The sequence below is a fragment of the Onychomys torridus genome, chromosome 20, assembly GCF_903995425.1.
Source record: "Onychomys torridus chromosome 20, mOncTor1.1, whole genome shotgun sequence".
Classification (NCBI taxonomy): Eukaryota; Metazoa; Chordata; class Mammalia; order Rodentia; family Cricetidae; genus Onychomys; species Onychomys torridus.
The window spans coordinates 19,328,845-19,347,891 of record NC_050462.1 but is presented as its reverse complement, the minus strand read 5'-3'; the positions used below and the strand labels follow the sequence as shown (position 1 = coordinate 19,347,891).

The window sequence follows — 19,047 nt, the reverse complement described above, 5'->3', positions numbered from 1 at the left end:
AATGCCCAGATTGTAGTGAGCCTGCACATGGCTGGCATTTTGTGAAGTAGGAAAACCCGCTTCCTGTTCTGAAATGCAATGGCTCCTGAGCAGAAGGCCTGAGCAGCCCATTGTAAGAATCTCAATTTTAAGTGACTATGTGAGAGACCTGATTCCTTGGGATATCTGGGATCGAGGAAAAAATACCAAAGGAACCAACTTGTCACATTGTTTGAGACCAAGGCTTTCTCCTTTAAAAACAAAAACCTGTTCAACCAAATGCATGTTAGAGCTCTAAGTGGAGCAAGGGAAGGATGCTGGTGCTGATGAGGGCCAAGGAGATTCCTCCAGAGCTAGAAGAAGGGGTGGGGAATCATAGAATAACACTCTGAAATGGTTTCAGGGTTTTGTTTTGTTTGTTTGTTTTTTCAAGACAGGGTTTCTCTGTGTAGCTTTGAAGCCTGTCCTGGAACTCACTCTGTAGCTCAAACTCACAGAGAGATCCACCTGCCTCTGCCTCCCGAGTGCTGGGATTAAAGGTGTGCACCACCGCTGCTCGGCCTTATCATTACCTTTTATCAGGGTTCTGTGATGATGAGCAAAATACGTGGCCACCTCAGGTGGTCAGAAGCAGCTGAAGCTGGATCGGTGATCCCTAAAGGGGCCCACAGACCACAGACACCCAAATCACCTTATGCTTGTTACAGACACAGGGCACAGGGACCCCGCTGAAGCTGGAGAGTCAGGAGATGGAGAGGTAAGGCTGGGGAAGCTGGGAGCTCTCCAGGATTGCTACACACACTGCAGTGTAGATAAGTGCACTAATAAATAGCATTGCTAGGTGGGGTTTCTTTTTGGTTTTTCGAGACAGGGTTTCTCTGTGTAGCTTTGTGCCTTTCCCAGAACTCACTTGGTAGCCCAGGCTGGCCTCAGACTCACAGAGATCCACCTGCCTCTGCCTTCCGGGATTAAAGGCGTGAGCTACCACCACTCAGCGGTGTTGTGTTTTGTTTTGTTTTTTGGCATGTGTTTGTTTGCTTGTTTTGGTTTGGTTTTTTGAGACAAGGTTTCTCTGTATAGTTTTGGAGCCTGTCCTGGGACTTGCTCTGAAGACCAGGCTGGCCTCGAACTCAGAGATCTGCCTGCCTCTGCCTCCCTAGTGCTGGGATTAAAGGCGTGCGCAGCTGCCGCTGCCTGGCTACATTGCTAGGTGTCAAACATCAAAAAAAATATATATTATTTTTTAAAAATGTCTTTATTATTTGAAGCATAAAAAAAAGAGTAAACAAAAGTTGGTATTACATTTCATTTTTGATGTAGTCTTCTCAATAAAGGTATAAAAATACAGGGCCACTTAGTTTTGTGAGCTTGTAAAAATGTCTAGACAATCACACTTACAGGACAGAAAAGGCATTTACAACATACAGTGAGAGAGAAGATAAAGCCAGTTCATAGGTACACAAGGGAAACTACCTGGAGAAAGAGTTCTCCATTCCCACACTGCTAGGGCTTCGTTTTTCTCTCCACAGATTGCATCTGCCCACCCCCCCACACAGATGTGTCTGGCCTTTGTTCTCCGTGCCCAAAGCTAGCTGCCTTGAATTTGCCTCTTTTTCTACTCTGATTGCCTATTTGTTTAAAGAGAAAGACATATTCTTAACTTGTAACCAAGATCTTTTAGAATGCCTGACTCGTTTTCATTTCAAATCACAATTCATTAAAAAAAAAAATCAAATAAAAGATGCAATTTCTTTCTAGATAAAAATATACTTATTCAGCCACGAGCGTCACCCTAAGCAATAACAGACGTGATTCATGTGTCTCTACTTGAGTATGTATTGTTCATCATTTTGCCTTCTTAGCACACTGAAATCACACAAACATAATCTCTGTGAACTTGGATCACGAAGTTCGGGATGACCCAGACCACTCAGCGTGTCCACCTGTAATTCATGCCTCCCATGGTTCTCACTCCCAGCAAACAAGGAAAACTCCTGCTCTGCACCGCTGCTAATCAAAATAAGCTCATTCTGGCTGTGGAAACTCTCTGGGAGCATCTTTTCAAGGCATTAAATAAGAGTGTAGTTTTTCTGACCTGAAAGAAATATGAGCCAGCTCAAGAACGTATTTTCTACATTTCAGATGCTATTCAAACGAGAGTGAATTATTTCACACCAAGGGTGTGTTCACCTAAGAAATACATTAATTATCTTCAGGTAATTAATTGCCTGAACATGGTCAATCGAAATAATTTAACAATGAAATCTAGAGGCCTGGTTACGTTCCTGGTGGGGATTTGCACTTGAAATAAAAGCTGACATTTCAAATAATATGGGGGTGTGGGTGGGGGGAGTGGGGTGATTTAAATGCTTATAATTTTATTACTGCAATTATAACTGGGAGGAGCTTAAATTGATCCTTGACAGTGATTTACATGTTTAAGTTGGTTCTGAAAAATGGCTTCAGCCTTCTGTTCTGTCGCTCACCCTCGGAAGAAGCTGCGCTAATCAGTGCAATGGTGGGGGGGGACCGCCTTTGCTACCTGCCTGAGCATGTGAACGCGTCATCATTTATTGGCCTGTGCGCACACACTTTCTTGGTCAACTTCTCTGTTGGATGACACTGAAAAGCTTTTGCTGATTCTCAAGGCAGCCTTTCAGCTTATCTTCTGTCAAAGTCAGTCGCTGCTCCAGAATTGAAACAGTCTGCAAAAAAATGAAAGAAAGAAGAAAGGAAGAAAGAAGAAAGGAAGGAAGAAGAGCCATGAAAGCCTCAGTGTTGGTGTCCTCATGCTTAGAGGGACAGTGTAGATCCAAGGCAGATCATTTAGGACTTGAATATCAATTACCTGCCCCCAAATTGGCTAAAAAAAGGGGCTCCCAACCTATTGTGCTGTTGAGCCCACCTGCAGAGTGAAGCATTATCAAGTATTGAAGATGTTGAAAGACCTGCCCCCAACCCAAACAAAACCCCAAACAAAACGACCTTTGCATATGAAGAACAGGGGATGGAAGATCTGGCCTTCCAGGATGAGGTCACCCATAGCTTTCTAAACAATGCAGGTGAAGTTACAGACTCCGGGCTCAGGTGTGACTGCCCTGTCACCCACCACTGGCCCCTCTGTCACGGTCCATCCTGTAGGGAACCATCCCACAGCGCTGCAGACAGATGGGAGTGAGACGGCTATAAAAACCGCCATGATGGTCAGCGGTTCCTCATCCAGGTAAGGAGATGGGCATCTTGGTGGGAGGACCCAAGTGTCTAAGCCTTGCTGCTGCTGGGCACAAAGGACTTGGTGGAGTCTGGCTCTCTAAGTTCTTCAGCATAATTACATGTTCTCATAATAATACAGTCATAGGGAGATGTTAAATGTGGGAAAAATAATTGTGATATCGTCTAGTCTTTTCTTAAACAAACAAACAAACAAACAAAAACCAAAAATCCCTTTCTATTATAAACTAAAATACAGACCAGGAAGGCACACAAAACTTATGTGTTGTCTAGTAAGTTCCCATAAGAGACCAGCTGTCACTTTCAGCCACTATCTACAACTCTCCAAGTGGCGTTCACAATTTCATCCTTACCTTTCCATCCTTTATTTATGCTGACCTTTTTTTTTTTTTTAAAGACTTATTTATTTATCATGTATACAGTGTACTGCCTGCATGTTTGCCTGCAGGCTAGGAGAGGGCGCCAGATCTCATTACAGATGGTTGGGAGCCACCATGTGGTTGCTGGGAATTGAACTCAGAACCTTTGGAAGAGCAGTCAGTGCTCTTAACCGCTGAGCCATCTCTCCAGCCCTATGCTGACCTTTATAATTACTTTTGTACATTTCCTTATGGTTTTAATTCCCAAAAGTGAACTCCCAGGAACCACGACTTCACATTCCCATTTTCAAGTCTTGGCGTGTTCCTTTTAACCTGCAAGTTCACACCTCCGCCTTTCTCTGGACAGTTAACCATTAGCAGGCTCAGGCCATTTGTCTGTGACATTTATAATAATCTGTACTTTGGGACTACACAGTAGGATCCAGTTCAGTCTACCAGCTTCCTCTGCAGATCCTAGGAAGTGGAAGCAGGGTCCTAAACCTTAGCCTGACCAGAGCTCGGTCATCTATCTTCTCATGAGAGGGCACATTGGTAATGCTGGTGTTTTTCCTTCAGTGATGGTTCAGTGACTAGTCACCGGGGAAATGGAAATAACTTATCATTAACCTTTTTTTCTTAACTGGTACACTTTATAAATAAGAGTTCCTAGAAGGAGGGAGGGAGATGGAGGGGAGGGAGTATGCAAGTGTTCCCTCATGGACTGACTACTTAGTTATCCAGTAATAGAGTTCATACAGGGAAGGCAAACAAGATAAACGGCAAGACAGGGAAGAGATTGCTCATCTTTCTCTGAAGGTAACAACAATCACTTCAAAGCTTTTGCTTTCATATTCCATAGAACAGTTGATTGATAAATAAAAATAATCATTATGTTGCATTTTCTTAAATGTCTATTATATACATACATAATACACACATACACACATAATTAGTTACACATGTTGAAGTTGTGTGTATTATCAGCATCTTTAATAGTAATTCCTTTATCTCTTTATCTGCTTCTGAGTCTGATTGATCTTGCTTCTCGCCCCTCCCCGCCCCGCTTTCTGTAACAGTTCTAAATCCTGCATCTTAGGTGACGGCTCAGAACACGTTTACTTTGCTTGCAACTTGCCCAGACTCCTCTGCAAGCCTGCTCCGCCTGCCTTCAGCTCTTTAATGTATGCAGGAAATGAGCCCTTTAAAGTCAGCAAAAACACAACCCTCCTCCTGCAATGCAGTAGGACCTAAGTGATCCATTATCCGGGAATCCGGTAAAAAGGAGAAAGGAGCCCAGGGCGATGAGGGGGAGGGGAGGAAGGGACTCATCTGGAGAGTCCTAAGGAGGACCCCCACTGACTGACGGGTGACAGGGAAGAAAGTCCTGTCCACTGAAATTGAAGGTCAACACAAGGAAGGTCACCTGTAGCACAGAATTTCAAGGTGAAAACGGGTGAGTTGAATGCGATTTTTAGTGAACAGATGTGACAGATGTGCCGCTTAACTTCAAAGGCCCGGAGATGGGATGTGCGGGACAAAGGAAGTCCTTAATTACTGTTCCTAAGCACTGGGAGAGCCACGGGTCTTCTTCAGTGCCTGATGTTTTCACCTGAGACAGACAGGGGAAAAGGCCCCTTGCGGAAGTGAGACCCGGACATTGCATGATTCTAGCAGCCCAGTGGTAGAGGCACAGCCAGAGTGGAGAACTGAGGGGATTTCTATGCAGGGGGTGTTGGGAATTAAAACATTTGCTCTGAGCTCGGTGGTGGTGGTGGCGCATGCCTTTAATCCCAGCACTCGGGAGGCAGAGGCAGGTGGATCTCTGTGAGTTCGAGGCCAGCCTGGTCTACAGAGTGAGTTCCAGGAAAGGCGCAAAGCTACACAGAGAAACCCTGTCCTGAAAAACAAAACAAAACAAAACAAAACAAAAAAAATCATTCTGGGCAAGAAACTGACATTGCTCTATCTCATACATTTACCCCTTGCTCTGTATAAGCTGAGGTAATGTGTGACTGGCCAATAGTGTACACAGCAAAGATGAAATGCACACAATGAGGAGGACAACAGACGTCGTCTCCCAAGGACAAAATCAACAGATGCGGAGAGAAACTATGGATGCTTCTTCTTCAACACAAGACTTCCCTCCTATTAGGTCTGGAAGAGTTTTAGAACAGGATTTAAAGTCCATCATACTTCTCCTTTGCTGTGGTAAACGGCCTTAAGACACTGGCTAAGATTCTAAGATGGGAAGACAAGCCATCTCCTCAGGAAGAAGCTCTGGAGAGAGATATTCCACACTTGGCAGGCAGAGGATTTTCAGTGAAAATTTTTTCAGTAATATTTTGTACTTCAAAGGAGTGTTTACTTACAACAAATTTTTCTTATGCTATTAAATATTTCTTTAGAAGTGACTAATATAAATCTACTACATCATACATTCAAAGGATAGAACATGGCTGCTTAAAAACAAATTGCACTTAGAACACAGAGTACCACTGCCATTTGCACAACTGATACAGGATGCCAGAGAGCACAGGGTGCTGTGTACACACACACACACACACACACACACACACACACACACACACACACACAAGAGGGGAGAGAGAGGGAGAGGCAGAGAGAGAGCCATAGCTCTTCTGAGATACTCCGAACAAATTTGCTCAGAATAGCTTAGCCCTAATTGTCTTGCTAATCACTATTTGTCTTGCTAGTAAAAACTCCCTCTGCTCCATTAGCCTCACATCCTGCTATACGGAGGCCTGCTCTCAATACCTCACCCTGAGGCAGAAGGTCAACCCACCTGTGTTAAAACGTTGAGCTGTTCCATGATATGCTCCAGAGCATCAGTCACAGCGAGCGGCACACTTCTTTGGCTTTCCGAGGGGAGGTCACTTAAATCTTCTGTTTTCTTTTTCACAGTTGTTGATGAGCATTCCGGTATTAAGGAAGGGTTCAAGAAATACCCACAAATGTCTCCACCCTTCTCTGGTACAGCTCGGCCAGTGGAATCTGTTGTCTTTAATGCCATGGAAAAGACAGGAACAATTAGAGTTTCCAAATTTAATACACACACACACACACACACACACACACTCAAATATATATATATATATCTAACAGTTCCAGATTACACTGAATCATTCATCATCTTCTTTATATAACAAAATTCATACGTTACAATTACAATGAAGAAACAAAGTTAATAGCAAGTAGAGAAAATTTACTGTACTTCTTCATCTTCTGTCAAATACTTCCTATATGCCCATTGCTGAATGAACTTTAGTTTTCAATGAAAAACAAAATGCGTCCACTAAGGTGACTCTTAGTGCCCCCAAAGGAAAATAAGGAGTTCTGGCGAAGATGTAGAAAATTTAAGTCACCATGAAATGCCGAAGCTGCTGTGGGAAGTCTGGAAAATCCTCAAAAAGTTAATCATCGAATTGCCAATGTTGTCCAGCTGCCCCACTCCTTAGCGCGCATCCAGAGGAACTGGAGCAGATGCAAAAGAGTACTGACCACCAATATCCACCGTGGCCTTCCTCACAAGAGTTTAAAAGGAACCTGACCCACCAGCAGAAAAGTGTGCAGACAGAATGTGGTATAAACCTCTAGTGAAATTGTATTTCTTTGGGTTGGAGCTCCACCTCAGCCCCTGGCACCCTGGCACCCCTATACCCAAAGAGTCTAGAAGGTTCTGGTGGAAGATCCACCTCAACTCCCCTTCTCCATCTCTTTCCCCAAACCTGCCCCTTCAAAGCCTGCCAAACACAGCTCGTCCCCCAGAGATGCTCAAGACCGCTCCCACAGGGTATATAAGCTGCATCCCAGAAAACAGACACGTGGTTTTCCCATCTCTAGTCCCTGTCTCCTCTCTGGGGGTCTGGGGAATCACCTAGGAACACTTTACCCATTAAACCTGGGCTTTTTCTAATTCGGTCTGATTTGGATTGCTGCGTCGGCAGAGAGGCCTATCAGGGTGCAAAAAACCTTCCAGTATTCAGCTACAAAATGGAATTCCAATAATACTATCATGGGAAAAACCTGGAAATATTATACTGACTGAAGAAACTAGACATGCAGTGGCCCACGTACATGTAGGATTTCAAATAGGTAGAGTCAGGGGTGAAAGTCACTAGTGTCTGGGAGGAAGGGTGATGATATTTATTCCTCAATGGGTAAAAAAGTTTCTATTTGGAATGCCGAAAAGTTGTGAAATAAACAGTTGCAACAGCATGCTGTGAGTTTTGTGAATAAATCTCCTGCTAGTAAATTGTATACTTAAAAATGATTAAAAAGGTAACTTCTTTGTTTCATATATTTCACTACAGTAAAAAATCCAATTAAATAGAAGCAAACTGCTAGAATATAAATTTAAGAAAATAATTCTGGGGCTGGAGTGATGGTTCAGTGGTTAAGAGCACCAGGTTCAATTCCCAGCACCCACATGGCAGCTCACAACTGTCTGTAACTCTAAGATCTGACACCCTCACATAGACATACATGCATACACCAATGCACATAAAATAAAGATATAAATTGTTTTTTTAAAAAAGAAAATAATTCCATTTAGAATAGCATCAAAAATTAAAATATTTAAGAGTAAATTTAACAAACTAAGTGTCAGACTTGTATTCTGGGAACTATAAACCACCACTAAATGAAATTAAAACTCCAACCAAATGGAAAGATACTTCATCTGGGCGGTGGTGGCCCATGCCTTTAATCCCAGCACTCAGGAGGCAGAGCCAGGCGGATCTCTGTGAGTTCGAGGCCAGCCTGGGCTACAGATCGAGATCCAGGACAGGCACCAAAACTACACAGAGAAACTCTGTCTCCAAAAACAAACAAAACAAAGAGAGAGAGAGACAGACAGACAGACAGACTGACTGACTTCATATGCTATGCTCATGGATCTGAAAATGCACATTGTTAAGATGGCAACATTCGACAGGTGTGGTGGCAAATGTCTGTAATCCCAGCACCTGGATGGCTGAGGCAGGAGGATCCTGAGTTCCACTCCACTGGACTATCTATCTACTGAGACTCTTGTAAAAAAGGTGGCAGTACCCCCAACACTGATGAAGGTACTCAGCAATCCTCATCAAACTTCCAGCCGCTTTCTTTTACATAAAAATTTTACCTTAAAATTCACACAGAAGTGCAAAGGACCCACACAGCTAAAATAACGTGAATAAAAAACTAGACAACATACTCCAAACTACGAAAGTTACCAGCAAAGTACAGTGCCTAATACAGTGTGGAACTCAGGAGGTAGCTCAATGGTTAGGTCCATGACTGGTATGCATCTGGCCCTATGTTTGATCCCTAGTACCTTCAAAAGCCTTACAGATCAACACTACAGATTTGACAGGTCAGAAATAAGCCCATATGTCAACATAGGGCCAACTTATTTCAGATAACTGCCAAGAAAATTTATTTTGGAAAACATAATCTTTTTAACAAAAGATGCTGGGAAAATTAGATACACTTAAAAGAATAAATTTGTACTGTGGCTTCATGCCATATATAACATCAACTCAACAAAGGATAGAGACTTCAATAGAAGAGCTAAAACTATAAAAGTTTTAGAAGGAAGGGTTGGGGATTTAGCTCAGTGGTAGAGTGCTTGCCTAGCAAGCACAAGGCCCTGGGTTTGGTCCTCAGCTCTGGCAAAAAAAAAAAAAGTTTTAGAAGGAAATAGGACTAAAATTTTCTTGATCTGGACCCAGGAGTGTCCAACCTGTTCCACTGCTATATGACAATTGTATTTGGTCACATTCATGGCTATCCTGGGATGGATATGGTGTGGGTTAAGTATTCCTGAACCAGACAGAATTTCCTTATGTACAACACCAAAATCAAGATGACAAATAGATACTTTGGACTTTATCATTTATATGATTAAGATACCATCAAAACAGCAAAAACAAATGTAAGAAAGTATCTTTGGAGCAAATACTTGATAAACAATGACTTGTACATAAGCACAAAGACTTGCAATTCAAGGATTAAAGACATATAACCGAATTAAAAATGGACAAAGGTTTGAACAGCACTCATATAATGATACAAAACAGCCAATAAGCTCGCAAGCATATGCTGAACATCATCAACAATACCAAACTACAAGGACATCTGTTTCACATACACCAGGATGGCTGAAATAAGTAACTGGCAGTACCAAGTGTTAGGGGGCAATGCTGAGAACCTGCAGCCTCAGACACTGTTGGTAGGACTGTGGAATGTAGACACTGAGAAACAGTAAACTGAATCACAGAGTTACCATATGACTTAGCAATTCCATTCTTAGACATGAACCCAAGACAGTGAAAACATATCCGTACACGCTTGTGTGAAAATGTTCAAGGCAGCACTGGTCATAACGTCCAAGAAATTAGGAACAATCCAAATGTCCAATGCTGTGACAATAAAGAAACAATACAGCATATCTTTACTATGATTATTTGTTCATAAAGATGGGCTGCTGATTAATTTCATAACTCAGATGAACCTTCTAAGCACTGAGTTACATTAAAGAAACTGGACACCAAAGGCTAGCTATTATATAATGCTTTTTATATAAAACAGTCAAGCTGGGCGGTGGTGGTGCACTCCTTTAATCCCAGCACTCGGGAGCAGAGGCAGGCGGATCTCTGTGAGTTCAAGGCCAGCCTGGTCTACAGAGCGAGACCCAGGAAAGGTGCAAAGCTACACAGAGAAACCCTGTCTGGAAAAACAAAACAAAACCGACCAAACAAAAATTAGTCATAGTAGAGGCTTAAGAGCTGGCTCAGCAGCAGTTAAGAGCATCGACTGCTCGAGAACCCAGAGTACCATCATTCCTAGCACCCACATGGTGGCTCACAACCATGTAACTCCTGTCCCCATGGAAACCACATGCATGTGGTGTACTGTCTTACAAAATGCCCACAGACATCAAAGTAAATAATAAAAAATGAGTCATAGTAGCACCACTTTGTGAATTTATTAAATACCAGTGAAGTGCACACGTCAAAAGAGTCAATTTTATAGTGTATAAATTCCCTCATTCAAGTTATTATGAAAATAGAACTCAAATAAAATACAGCCTCGGAGCTGTGTTTCTCCCCCCACTCTTAAATTCCTGGTTATTGCTAGGGGCCAGGGATTCTTCGTAGAGGTTTCTCTAGGTATTTCTTTGTTTTTCTTTCTGAGGCAGGGTTTCTCTGTGGCTTTGCGCCTTTCCTGGAACTCACAGAGATCCGCTTGCCTCTGCCTCCCGAGTGCTGGGATTAAAGGCGTGGGCCACCGCCTGGCTTCTCCAGGTATTTCTGAAGACAAGGCGATGTGTGGAGCTAGCTGCAAGCTTTCCACAGATTTACTCTCTCAATGACCCCACAGGCAGACTCTTCTGGCCTCCATGGCCTCCTCTGGTGTCCTAGCAAGGCTGAGTCCTTTTTGACCTCCAAAGTGTACTCTCGGGTTTCAAAAAGAGGAAATAGACACTGAGCAGCTAAACAGCCTCCCAAGGACTACACGTAGGAAAGAACCAAGGTTAAGTCTAGGCTGAAGCTCTCCACATGCAGAAGTTTGGGACAAGGCCCTGCTTTCCATGATACCCTCTACCATTCTGTAGGAAAGTGAAACTTTCAAATTTTCCTCTCATATCAACACTACAATTCGCTGTTTGTCAAAATTAATGAAAATAAACCAAAAACCCACTATGATTATCAGTTAAGGTGAGGCCGAGGGCTCTGTGTACACTAAGGTCCCAACTTGATTACTACCGCAGTTCAATCAATGAACTTGGGCTATACTATCAGGCTGGCTGTTAAGAGGAAAACAGAGGGGTAAATGACTTAGGGACATAGCAAGTCAAAGCAATAAAGGAACTCCAATAGAGTCTTAATAGTAATTTTCTTGTTTGGAGAAAGAAAACAAACAGATTACCATCACAGAACATATGGGCATGATAAGAAAAGCAAGTATACAGGCCGGAAGAAAAACAAAAAACAAAAAAACAACCAATTCCACACCAAACATCTTTTTCATCAAAGGAACTAGAACCTACATATTAGCTGATTAGTTCCTATCAACCAATCTGCCTTTGCTTCCTGTCTGATGAGGAGAAAAATGAGATGTACACATCATAAATTAATGTTATTATAAAATTGAAAAGAAACCATGTTTAGGATGCTGTGCTGACAAGACTTCACCACCTGAGACTCCAGTACCTTTTTTTTTTTCTTTTCTTCCAGAGCTGAGGATCGAACCCAGGGCCTTGTGCTTGCTTAGGCAAGCACTCTACCACTGAGCTAAATCCTCAACCCCCAGTACCTTCTTTTCCCGAATGTTACTGTGAGTGTTTGGTGTGAATGCTTACAGGGCTCTCTACATCCTACCAAGCATCTCCAGTTACTTGCTCTCCAGGACTCTGCTGTGCTGGGAGCAATCCTGATATGGCTGGAGCTATGTGAGCTGAAAACATAGGAGGCAGGGGACCTTAGGACTGAAAAAAGACTGGGAAGTTCACGAGGAAGATGGCACACCGCATCGCCTCTACGCATACCCTCAACAGTGGGGACCAGGGATGCATTTGTTGACCCAGCAAACAAGACCTTCCTGCAGTGCGCATCCCGGGCTGCAGCAGGAGCATGTCATACATGGTACTTCCTTGATGATGTCTACAGTTGGACTACTTTACCTAAGAAGACACCAGAGAAGCCTCCATTCTAAGCTCTCCATCCCTGTTCCTTGATGATGTCTACAGTTGGACCACTTTACCTAAGAAGACACCAGAGCAGCCTAGACCAGGCCCAGAGCAAACCGGAGGAGCTCAGAGATTCCTGCCTGGGGGTGAAAAGGTCCCATTTTCACTCAACAAAAGCTAGAGTAAAAGAACAAAGCTGCTTGATGGAAACAACTCTGAAAGTCACAGTCTACAGACAAGTGTCCAGCCAATTCTCTAAATGTTATGGTTCACTTTTACGGATAAGGTATTATCATTCACATTAGAGGATAAACATTTTTTTATTTCATTTTTAAACATTTTATTTATGTGTATGTGTGGTTACTTGTATGGATTTATGTGTGCTATGTGTGTGCAAGCCTACGGAGGCCAGAAGAAGACTTCAGATCCCTCAGAACTGGAATAACAGATGGTTGTGGATCTAGGTCCTCTGCATTAGCAGTAAGCATTCCTAACTGCTGAGCCATCTCTCCAGCCCAAATATATATATACATTTTAATTGTCCTGGAGTGGGCATCAGGAGTCTTCCTCATCAGTCTTTACCTTACACTCTGAGGTGGTGATTCTCATCTGAACCCAGAGTTGGCTGTTAGAGCAGTTCTGATTAGCCAGCTTGTTCTGGGATCACCTGTCTCTGTGTTCTAAGTGCTGGAATTACAGAGGTGGGCCATCACACCCACCTGGCATTCACGTGGGTTCTGGGGATCCAAACTCTGGTCTTCTTGATTACACAGCCTTGGCTGGGGCCACCTGTCCTGCCTTGATGGGAGCTGGGAAGGGTATACCAATCCATTAAACAGGCAAGGGAGGCATCAGCAGACTTCCTCTGGGGCTTTGAGGAAGTAACATTAAGTGAGACCAGCCAGGCAGCTATCCAGTCAAGCAAATTTAGACACTTTGGGGTTGGAAGAGGAGGCAGGGGGACAACGAACCACTGGGTAAGCACACAGAGGGACCAAGGAGCAAGAGCATGGATGTAAAGGGACCAAGCAATCTAAGCCGCCCAAAGGCAGAGACACCGGACCTAGGGCACCAGTAATGAAAAGGCAGGAAGATCTGTTTTCTAATGCCCCACCCTGACTTGGAAACCTATGCCACAGCAGACAACCTTTAATGAGTGATTTAAACACTGACTACAACATCTGGGGGTTGGGAGAGAGGCAGTGAGTGAAGCAGAATCGGTGTTCTCTCTTCTGAACTAACACTGGACTCTAAGGGCTGCAGATGGATGCTTTCTCAATATTCCACGCAAACTCGACACCAATAAAGCTTCTGCCAGTTCAACAGGGGAAATAGATGACTGCTACTTTTTGTTATTGTTAAACTTCAGCCAGGCGGTGATGGCTCCGCCTTTAATCCCAGCACTCAGGAGGCAGAGCCAGGCGGATCTCTGTGAGTTTGAGGCCAGCCTGGTCTACAAAGCGAGATCCAGGACAGGCACCAAAACTACACAGAGAAACCCTGTCCCGAAAAAGCAAAACAAACCAAACAAACAAACAAACTTCAAAGGGCACTCAGAGTAAGAAAGTCACACTTAATCTCTCTTTTACATAGAATTTCACAAGAATCATTCATATACATATAGTATGCTAATGTGTAGGACAAAAATCTGTAGTTATCTTTCACTGTGTATATATCCACAGTGGTAGATATCTTTTCTTGCCTATATATACATAATACACACACACACACACACACACACACACACACACACACACACAGTGGTGGATATCTTTTCTTGCCTATATATACATAATACACACACACACACACACACACACACACACACACACACACACACACACACTCACACAGTGGTGGAGTGCTTCCTTGCCTAGAATGGCTCAAGTTTAGGTTTGTTTGATCCCTGCCACTGCAAAAAAAAAAAAAAAAAAAAATCAGATAAAAAAAGCAATGCTTGCTCTTCTTCCAGAAGATCTGAGTTCAGGTCCCACCACCCAAGTCGAGGCTCAAAACCACCTGTAACTCCAGCTCCAGGGGACATGATGTCCTCTCTTGTCATTTGCTGGCACCTGCACACACATTTACATACTTAGTTATTTTTACAAAGATAGTTTATCTTAAACTAAGTTATATACTAGAAAAGGAATGTTGGTGGAGCAGGGATGGGGCGGGGCTTGGAGAGCCACAGCGGGCTCAATTTCACTCTTACCACGTCTCGGAAAAACTCATCTGTTCACCCTTGAGAATTTAAGCGGACAGCAATCCAGTGAAACGGGGTCAAGAGAACGAGCTGTGTCGCACTGAAGCACGAACTTCCCTCTAGGCAACGCAGCTCCTTGCTGTTTTGTAAAAGGTAACAACAGCTGATTTCCAAGTCCCAACAATGCTTTTAAAACCGGATGAAACTCACACGCACTAACAAACAACACTCAGCAAACCACGTGTCCCTTCTCTGCTCTGTATCCTTCTCCCCTGAATGACTACATCTTCCTGTCTACCCATCTAACGCAGCCCCTTTGCTTTCGTCATTCCTATTAGAACTTCCCATGTCATCCTATAATATAGGGATTTCTATTACTTTTGGTACTTTCTATCAGTTAGCGTTGTTAGACTGTCCACAGGGATGAATACAACTCTATCAGCATCTGTCTTACTTTACATTTTTATTGCTGTGACAAAATGACCAAGGCAACTTACAGAAGGAAGGTTTCTTTGGGGCTTACAGTTCCAGAGGGCCAAGGATTCATCGCCATCACGGCAGGCAGCTGAGAACTCACATCCAAATCTACAAATGGGATCCACAGGCAAAAGACAGAGGGCACACTGCGAGTGGGATGAATCTTTGGAAATCTCAAAGCCTGTCCCCACTGACACACCTCCTCCAACAAAGCCACACCTCCTGGTTCTTCCCAAACAGTTCTACCAACTGAGGACCAAGTTTTAAACACATGAGCCTATGGGGGCCATTCCCATTCATAATACCACAGTATTTCAAGGACTAAGGGCAGCCCATAGTGTTTCCCTTCTAATAATTGTTAACCAACAACAAATGCTAGGGTGGGTGTTCTTATCAATGTCTCCTGTAGGGAGATGGGATAGATGTCTCTAGAGTGGAAAAGGTGTCAGTCTTAGCAAATGCTGTTCAATCGGTCCTCAGCTCTGGAAAAAAAAAAATTCTGCCTAATATGGGCAGGAAACCAAGTCATGGCTTTTATATCACTGTATATTTCTTGGTTACTGGTAAGTTGAGCATATTTAATGCATACGTCAGTAAATTCTATAAATGTGCTAATTTAATCTTTTGCCAAGTTTCAAAATATATTTTTGTCTTTTGAAATGAAAATACAATTACATCGTTTCTCCTATTCTGTTTCTGTTTCTTTCCTCTAACTTTCCCCATGTACATGCCTTCCCCTTGCCATAAATTCATACCTGTGTCTTTAATTGTTGTTTTATACACACACACACACACACACACACACACACACACACACACACACACACCCCTAGATCTATAAATACAACTTGCTCAGCCTCTGTAAAGTTACTTGTATGTATATGATCTCAAGGCTGACCACTTGGTGCTGGGACAGCCAACGGGAGCGGCGGGGTGGGGGTGGGGGTGTGTCCCCCCAGAGCAGACCATTTCCTTAGTTACTCAGTTACCCATTAGATTTCCCCCTTCCATGGTAACACGTCTAGTGGTGTCATCCTTGTGCAGGTCATGTTGAGGCAGCCACGTTGGGGAGGCTCCATTGGTGTAACTTCTCTATCATTTTTAGAAGGGGAAATCTCACAGCTAATTTCCTGTTCCCCTGGCTCTTACACTCTTTCTGCCCCCTCTTCTGCTATGAGCCCTCAGCCTTAAGGCAGGAGTTGTGGTGTAGATTTATTATTCTCTGCATTTTGATTGGCTGTGGTTTTCTATAATGGTCTCTGTCTGTTGCAAAGAGACATTTCATTGCCAAGTCTTTAATTGGTTTATTTCTATCTTTTCCATTGTGGGTAAGAGCTCTCTGTACTGATTGATCTTCTGTTCTTTATATGTATGATGCACTTATTATATTTGTTTTCATTTTTCTCTTATGAGTGCTTGTTTCTGGGGTGTTTATCTGTTTGTTTTTTGAGTTAAGATTTTTTTCCTAAGGAACTAACTTGCTTCAAATTCATGATCCTGCTATAATGATTGCCATGAGCCTATGTTATGATTCCAGGCCTGGTACCAAGTTTTTGTTTTTAATGTGGTCAAATTTATCAACATTTCCTTTATTATTTGTCCATTTTTTCTTAAAAAAAAAATCCTTGCTACTTAGAATGTATAAACCTATTTTTCTGATTTCTTTTAGAGTGTTTAAGCCAGTTTGCTTTTCATATTCAAGTCTTTAACCTATCTGGTCCTGGTATTGTTTGTGGTTAAAATGGGTGGCATGGGGGTGGTGGTAGTGGTGCATGACTTTAATCTCAGCACTCAAGAGGCAGAGGCAGGAGAATCTCTGTAAATTCGAGGCGAGCTGGGCTACAGAGTGAGTTCCAGGAAAGGCTCCAAAGCTGCACAGAGAAACCCTGTCTCAACCCCCCCCCCCCCAAAAAAAAAAAGCCAGAGCATATTTTTATTTTGACCTTACAGGCTGCCAGGACTCATCCATCTTCCTAGAAGTGTGACGCCCACTCTGTCATGTGGCTGCTGTCCACACTGGATGCGCATGCTCTGGCCATTTCTCTTCTTCTTCTGCACTTTCACCACACTTACAGCCTACCAAGCCTTTCAAATGTAGCCTGACAGTTTGGGCTCTTTAGTTTTGCATATCCACATTAAAATTCACTTTTGAAGTTTCTTCAAAAATGTTACTGGTCTGATTATTAGAATTGCTTCATATTTACAAATTTACAAATCAGAGAGAATTGACAGTTACATTGCCCTGAACTTCCCTATCTATAAAAATTATCCTTAAAACATAATATAAAATTTCATTTTATCCTGTTGTGGTATTATCTTTTTTACACTGTAAAGATGTGTCTTTGCTAAGACTCCTTTGGATTGGTTTAATAAAGAGCTAAATGGCCAATCGCTAGGCAGGAAGAGGTTAGGTGGGACTTACAGAGAGGAAGAGGAGATGAATTTATGTGACAGAGATACCAGAGGACACAGAGAGGAAACAGGAGGTGCAAGATGGAAGAGAGGTTAAAAGTCAATGGCAAAACATTGATTAATATAAATGGGGAAAAACCCGTCTGCAGGTAGCCATCCTCGCAGCCTCTGGATCACTTTGATGAGTTCTGCATGTCACCATCCATTCTGTATCTTGTTAGTATACTACAGAAGCTACAGAAGACCAGCAAACCAAGAGCTCAAAGCATGCTTTAAAAAAGAGAGGGAGAGAGGGAGAGAGAGAGAGAGAAAGAGAGAGAACCCTCATCTTACAAATTGTAAAGTTTACTTAAAATGAGTTTTTGAAAAAATATTTTCCAGGCTTGCTTGTTCTCTGAGAAAAGTAATATTACTCCTTGGTTATTCCTACAAGACAATATTTGCTGTTTGAGAAAACTTCCGGTACCAAAGGTAGCAGAAATGGTAGTATGTTGTAATGTCCAATGCACTGGTCCAATGTATGTTAAGTCATGAGGTAATTCTTAAAAGCCACATAAAGCAATTAAACCATGCTTTGCTCACTTGAATAAAACACCGTCATTACTGTACCTGTGTAAATGTTATGAAGGGGCGATTTTTGTTGTTGTTTTGTTTTTGTTTTTGTTTTTCCAAGGCAGGGTTTCTCTGAAGCTTTGGTGCCTTTCCTGGATCTTGCTCTGTAGACCAGGTTGGCCTCGAACTCACAGAGATCTGCCTGTCTCTGCTTCCCAAGTGCTAGGATTAAAGGCGTGCGCCACCACCGCCCGGCCAGAGGCGATTTTTTAAAAGCCATTTAACAAAGCCACATTCAAAACCTGGCATGCTGCGCAGCTCATCATTTATAAGATGAACATTTTATTTATTGTTCTATCCACCATCAGGCACAATGTGAACATACTAGTCAGCACACTACCTTGATGACTGTGACAGTCACATATATTCAGAGTGTGGTCCTGAGACCTGCCCTTTGGTCTGTTTATTGTTATTAGGTCACCTGAGAGTGAAAACATTCTATGTGGCCTCAGTATACATAGTGCACATTATAGCTTCCAACTTAATTTGCATTTATAAAACAACCAAGTTTTTACTACCCACTTTCCGAAACAGATATACTCCGCCTGTATTCCATCACTATGGTAATTCAGTTTTTCTTAAGACAATTAGTTTTTATTTGCATGTGTGCTAATTGTGATATCACCTAATTGTGTGTGACATCATATAATGTGGTTATATATACAGAAAATATATTATATATTAAAATATTTTAATTTAAATATATGTTACATATATTTTAATATATATTAAAATCAAAGACTTGATTTTAATTCTTTATATTCTGTGTATCTCAGAATGTCCTAGGACAAATCACTTGGCCTCCTTAAGTCTCTGTGTTCTCATAACTGAAATGGAAATGATAACATTGGAATAAATTATATGGCTGTTGTAAGAATTTAGGTTTATTCTGTGGTTTGTATTAAATTACCTATTATCAGTAACATCTGTTGTAGAATATTCCTTTTTTAAAAAATTTATTTATTTATCATGTATATAGTAGTGTTCTGCCGGCATTCCAGAAGAGGGTGCCAGATCTCATTACAGATGGTTGTGAGCCACCATGTGGTTGCTGGGAATTGAACTCAGGAGCCCTTGAAGAG

The 19,047-nt window shown here is 42.4% G+C and overlaps 1 protein-coding gene across 3 annotated transcripts in view; it reads right to left on the bottom strand.

Annotated features, from left to right (window-relative positions):
* Positions 1-1,257: 1,257 nt before the first annotated feature.
* Positions 1,258-19,047, bottom strand: part of Poc1b (POC1 centriolar protein B) — a 108,555-nt gene continuing 90,765 nt past the window's right edge. For all 3 annotated transcript variants that reach the window (XM_036169729.1, XM_036169727.1, XM_036169728.1), the window contains exons 11-12: positions 6,373-6,588; positions 1,258-2,684 (exon numbers count right to left, since the gene is read on the bottom strand). In XM_036169729.1, coding sequence (XP_036025622.1) covers positions 2,580-2,684; positions 6,373-6,588 — 321 coding nt within the window. In that variant the 3' untranslated portion in view covers positions 1,258-2,579. The remainder of the gene's footprint in view (positions 2,685-6,372; positions 6,589-19,047) is intronic.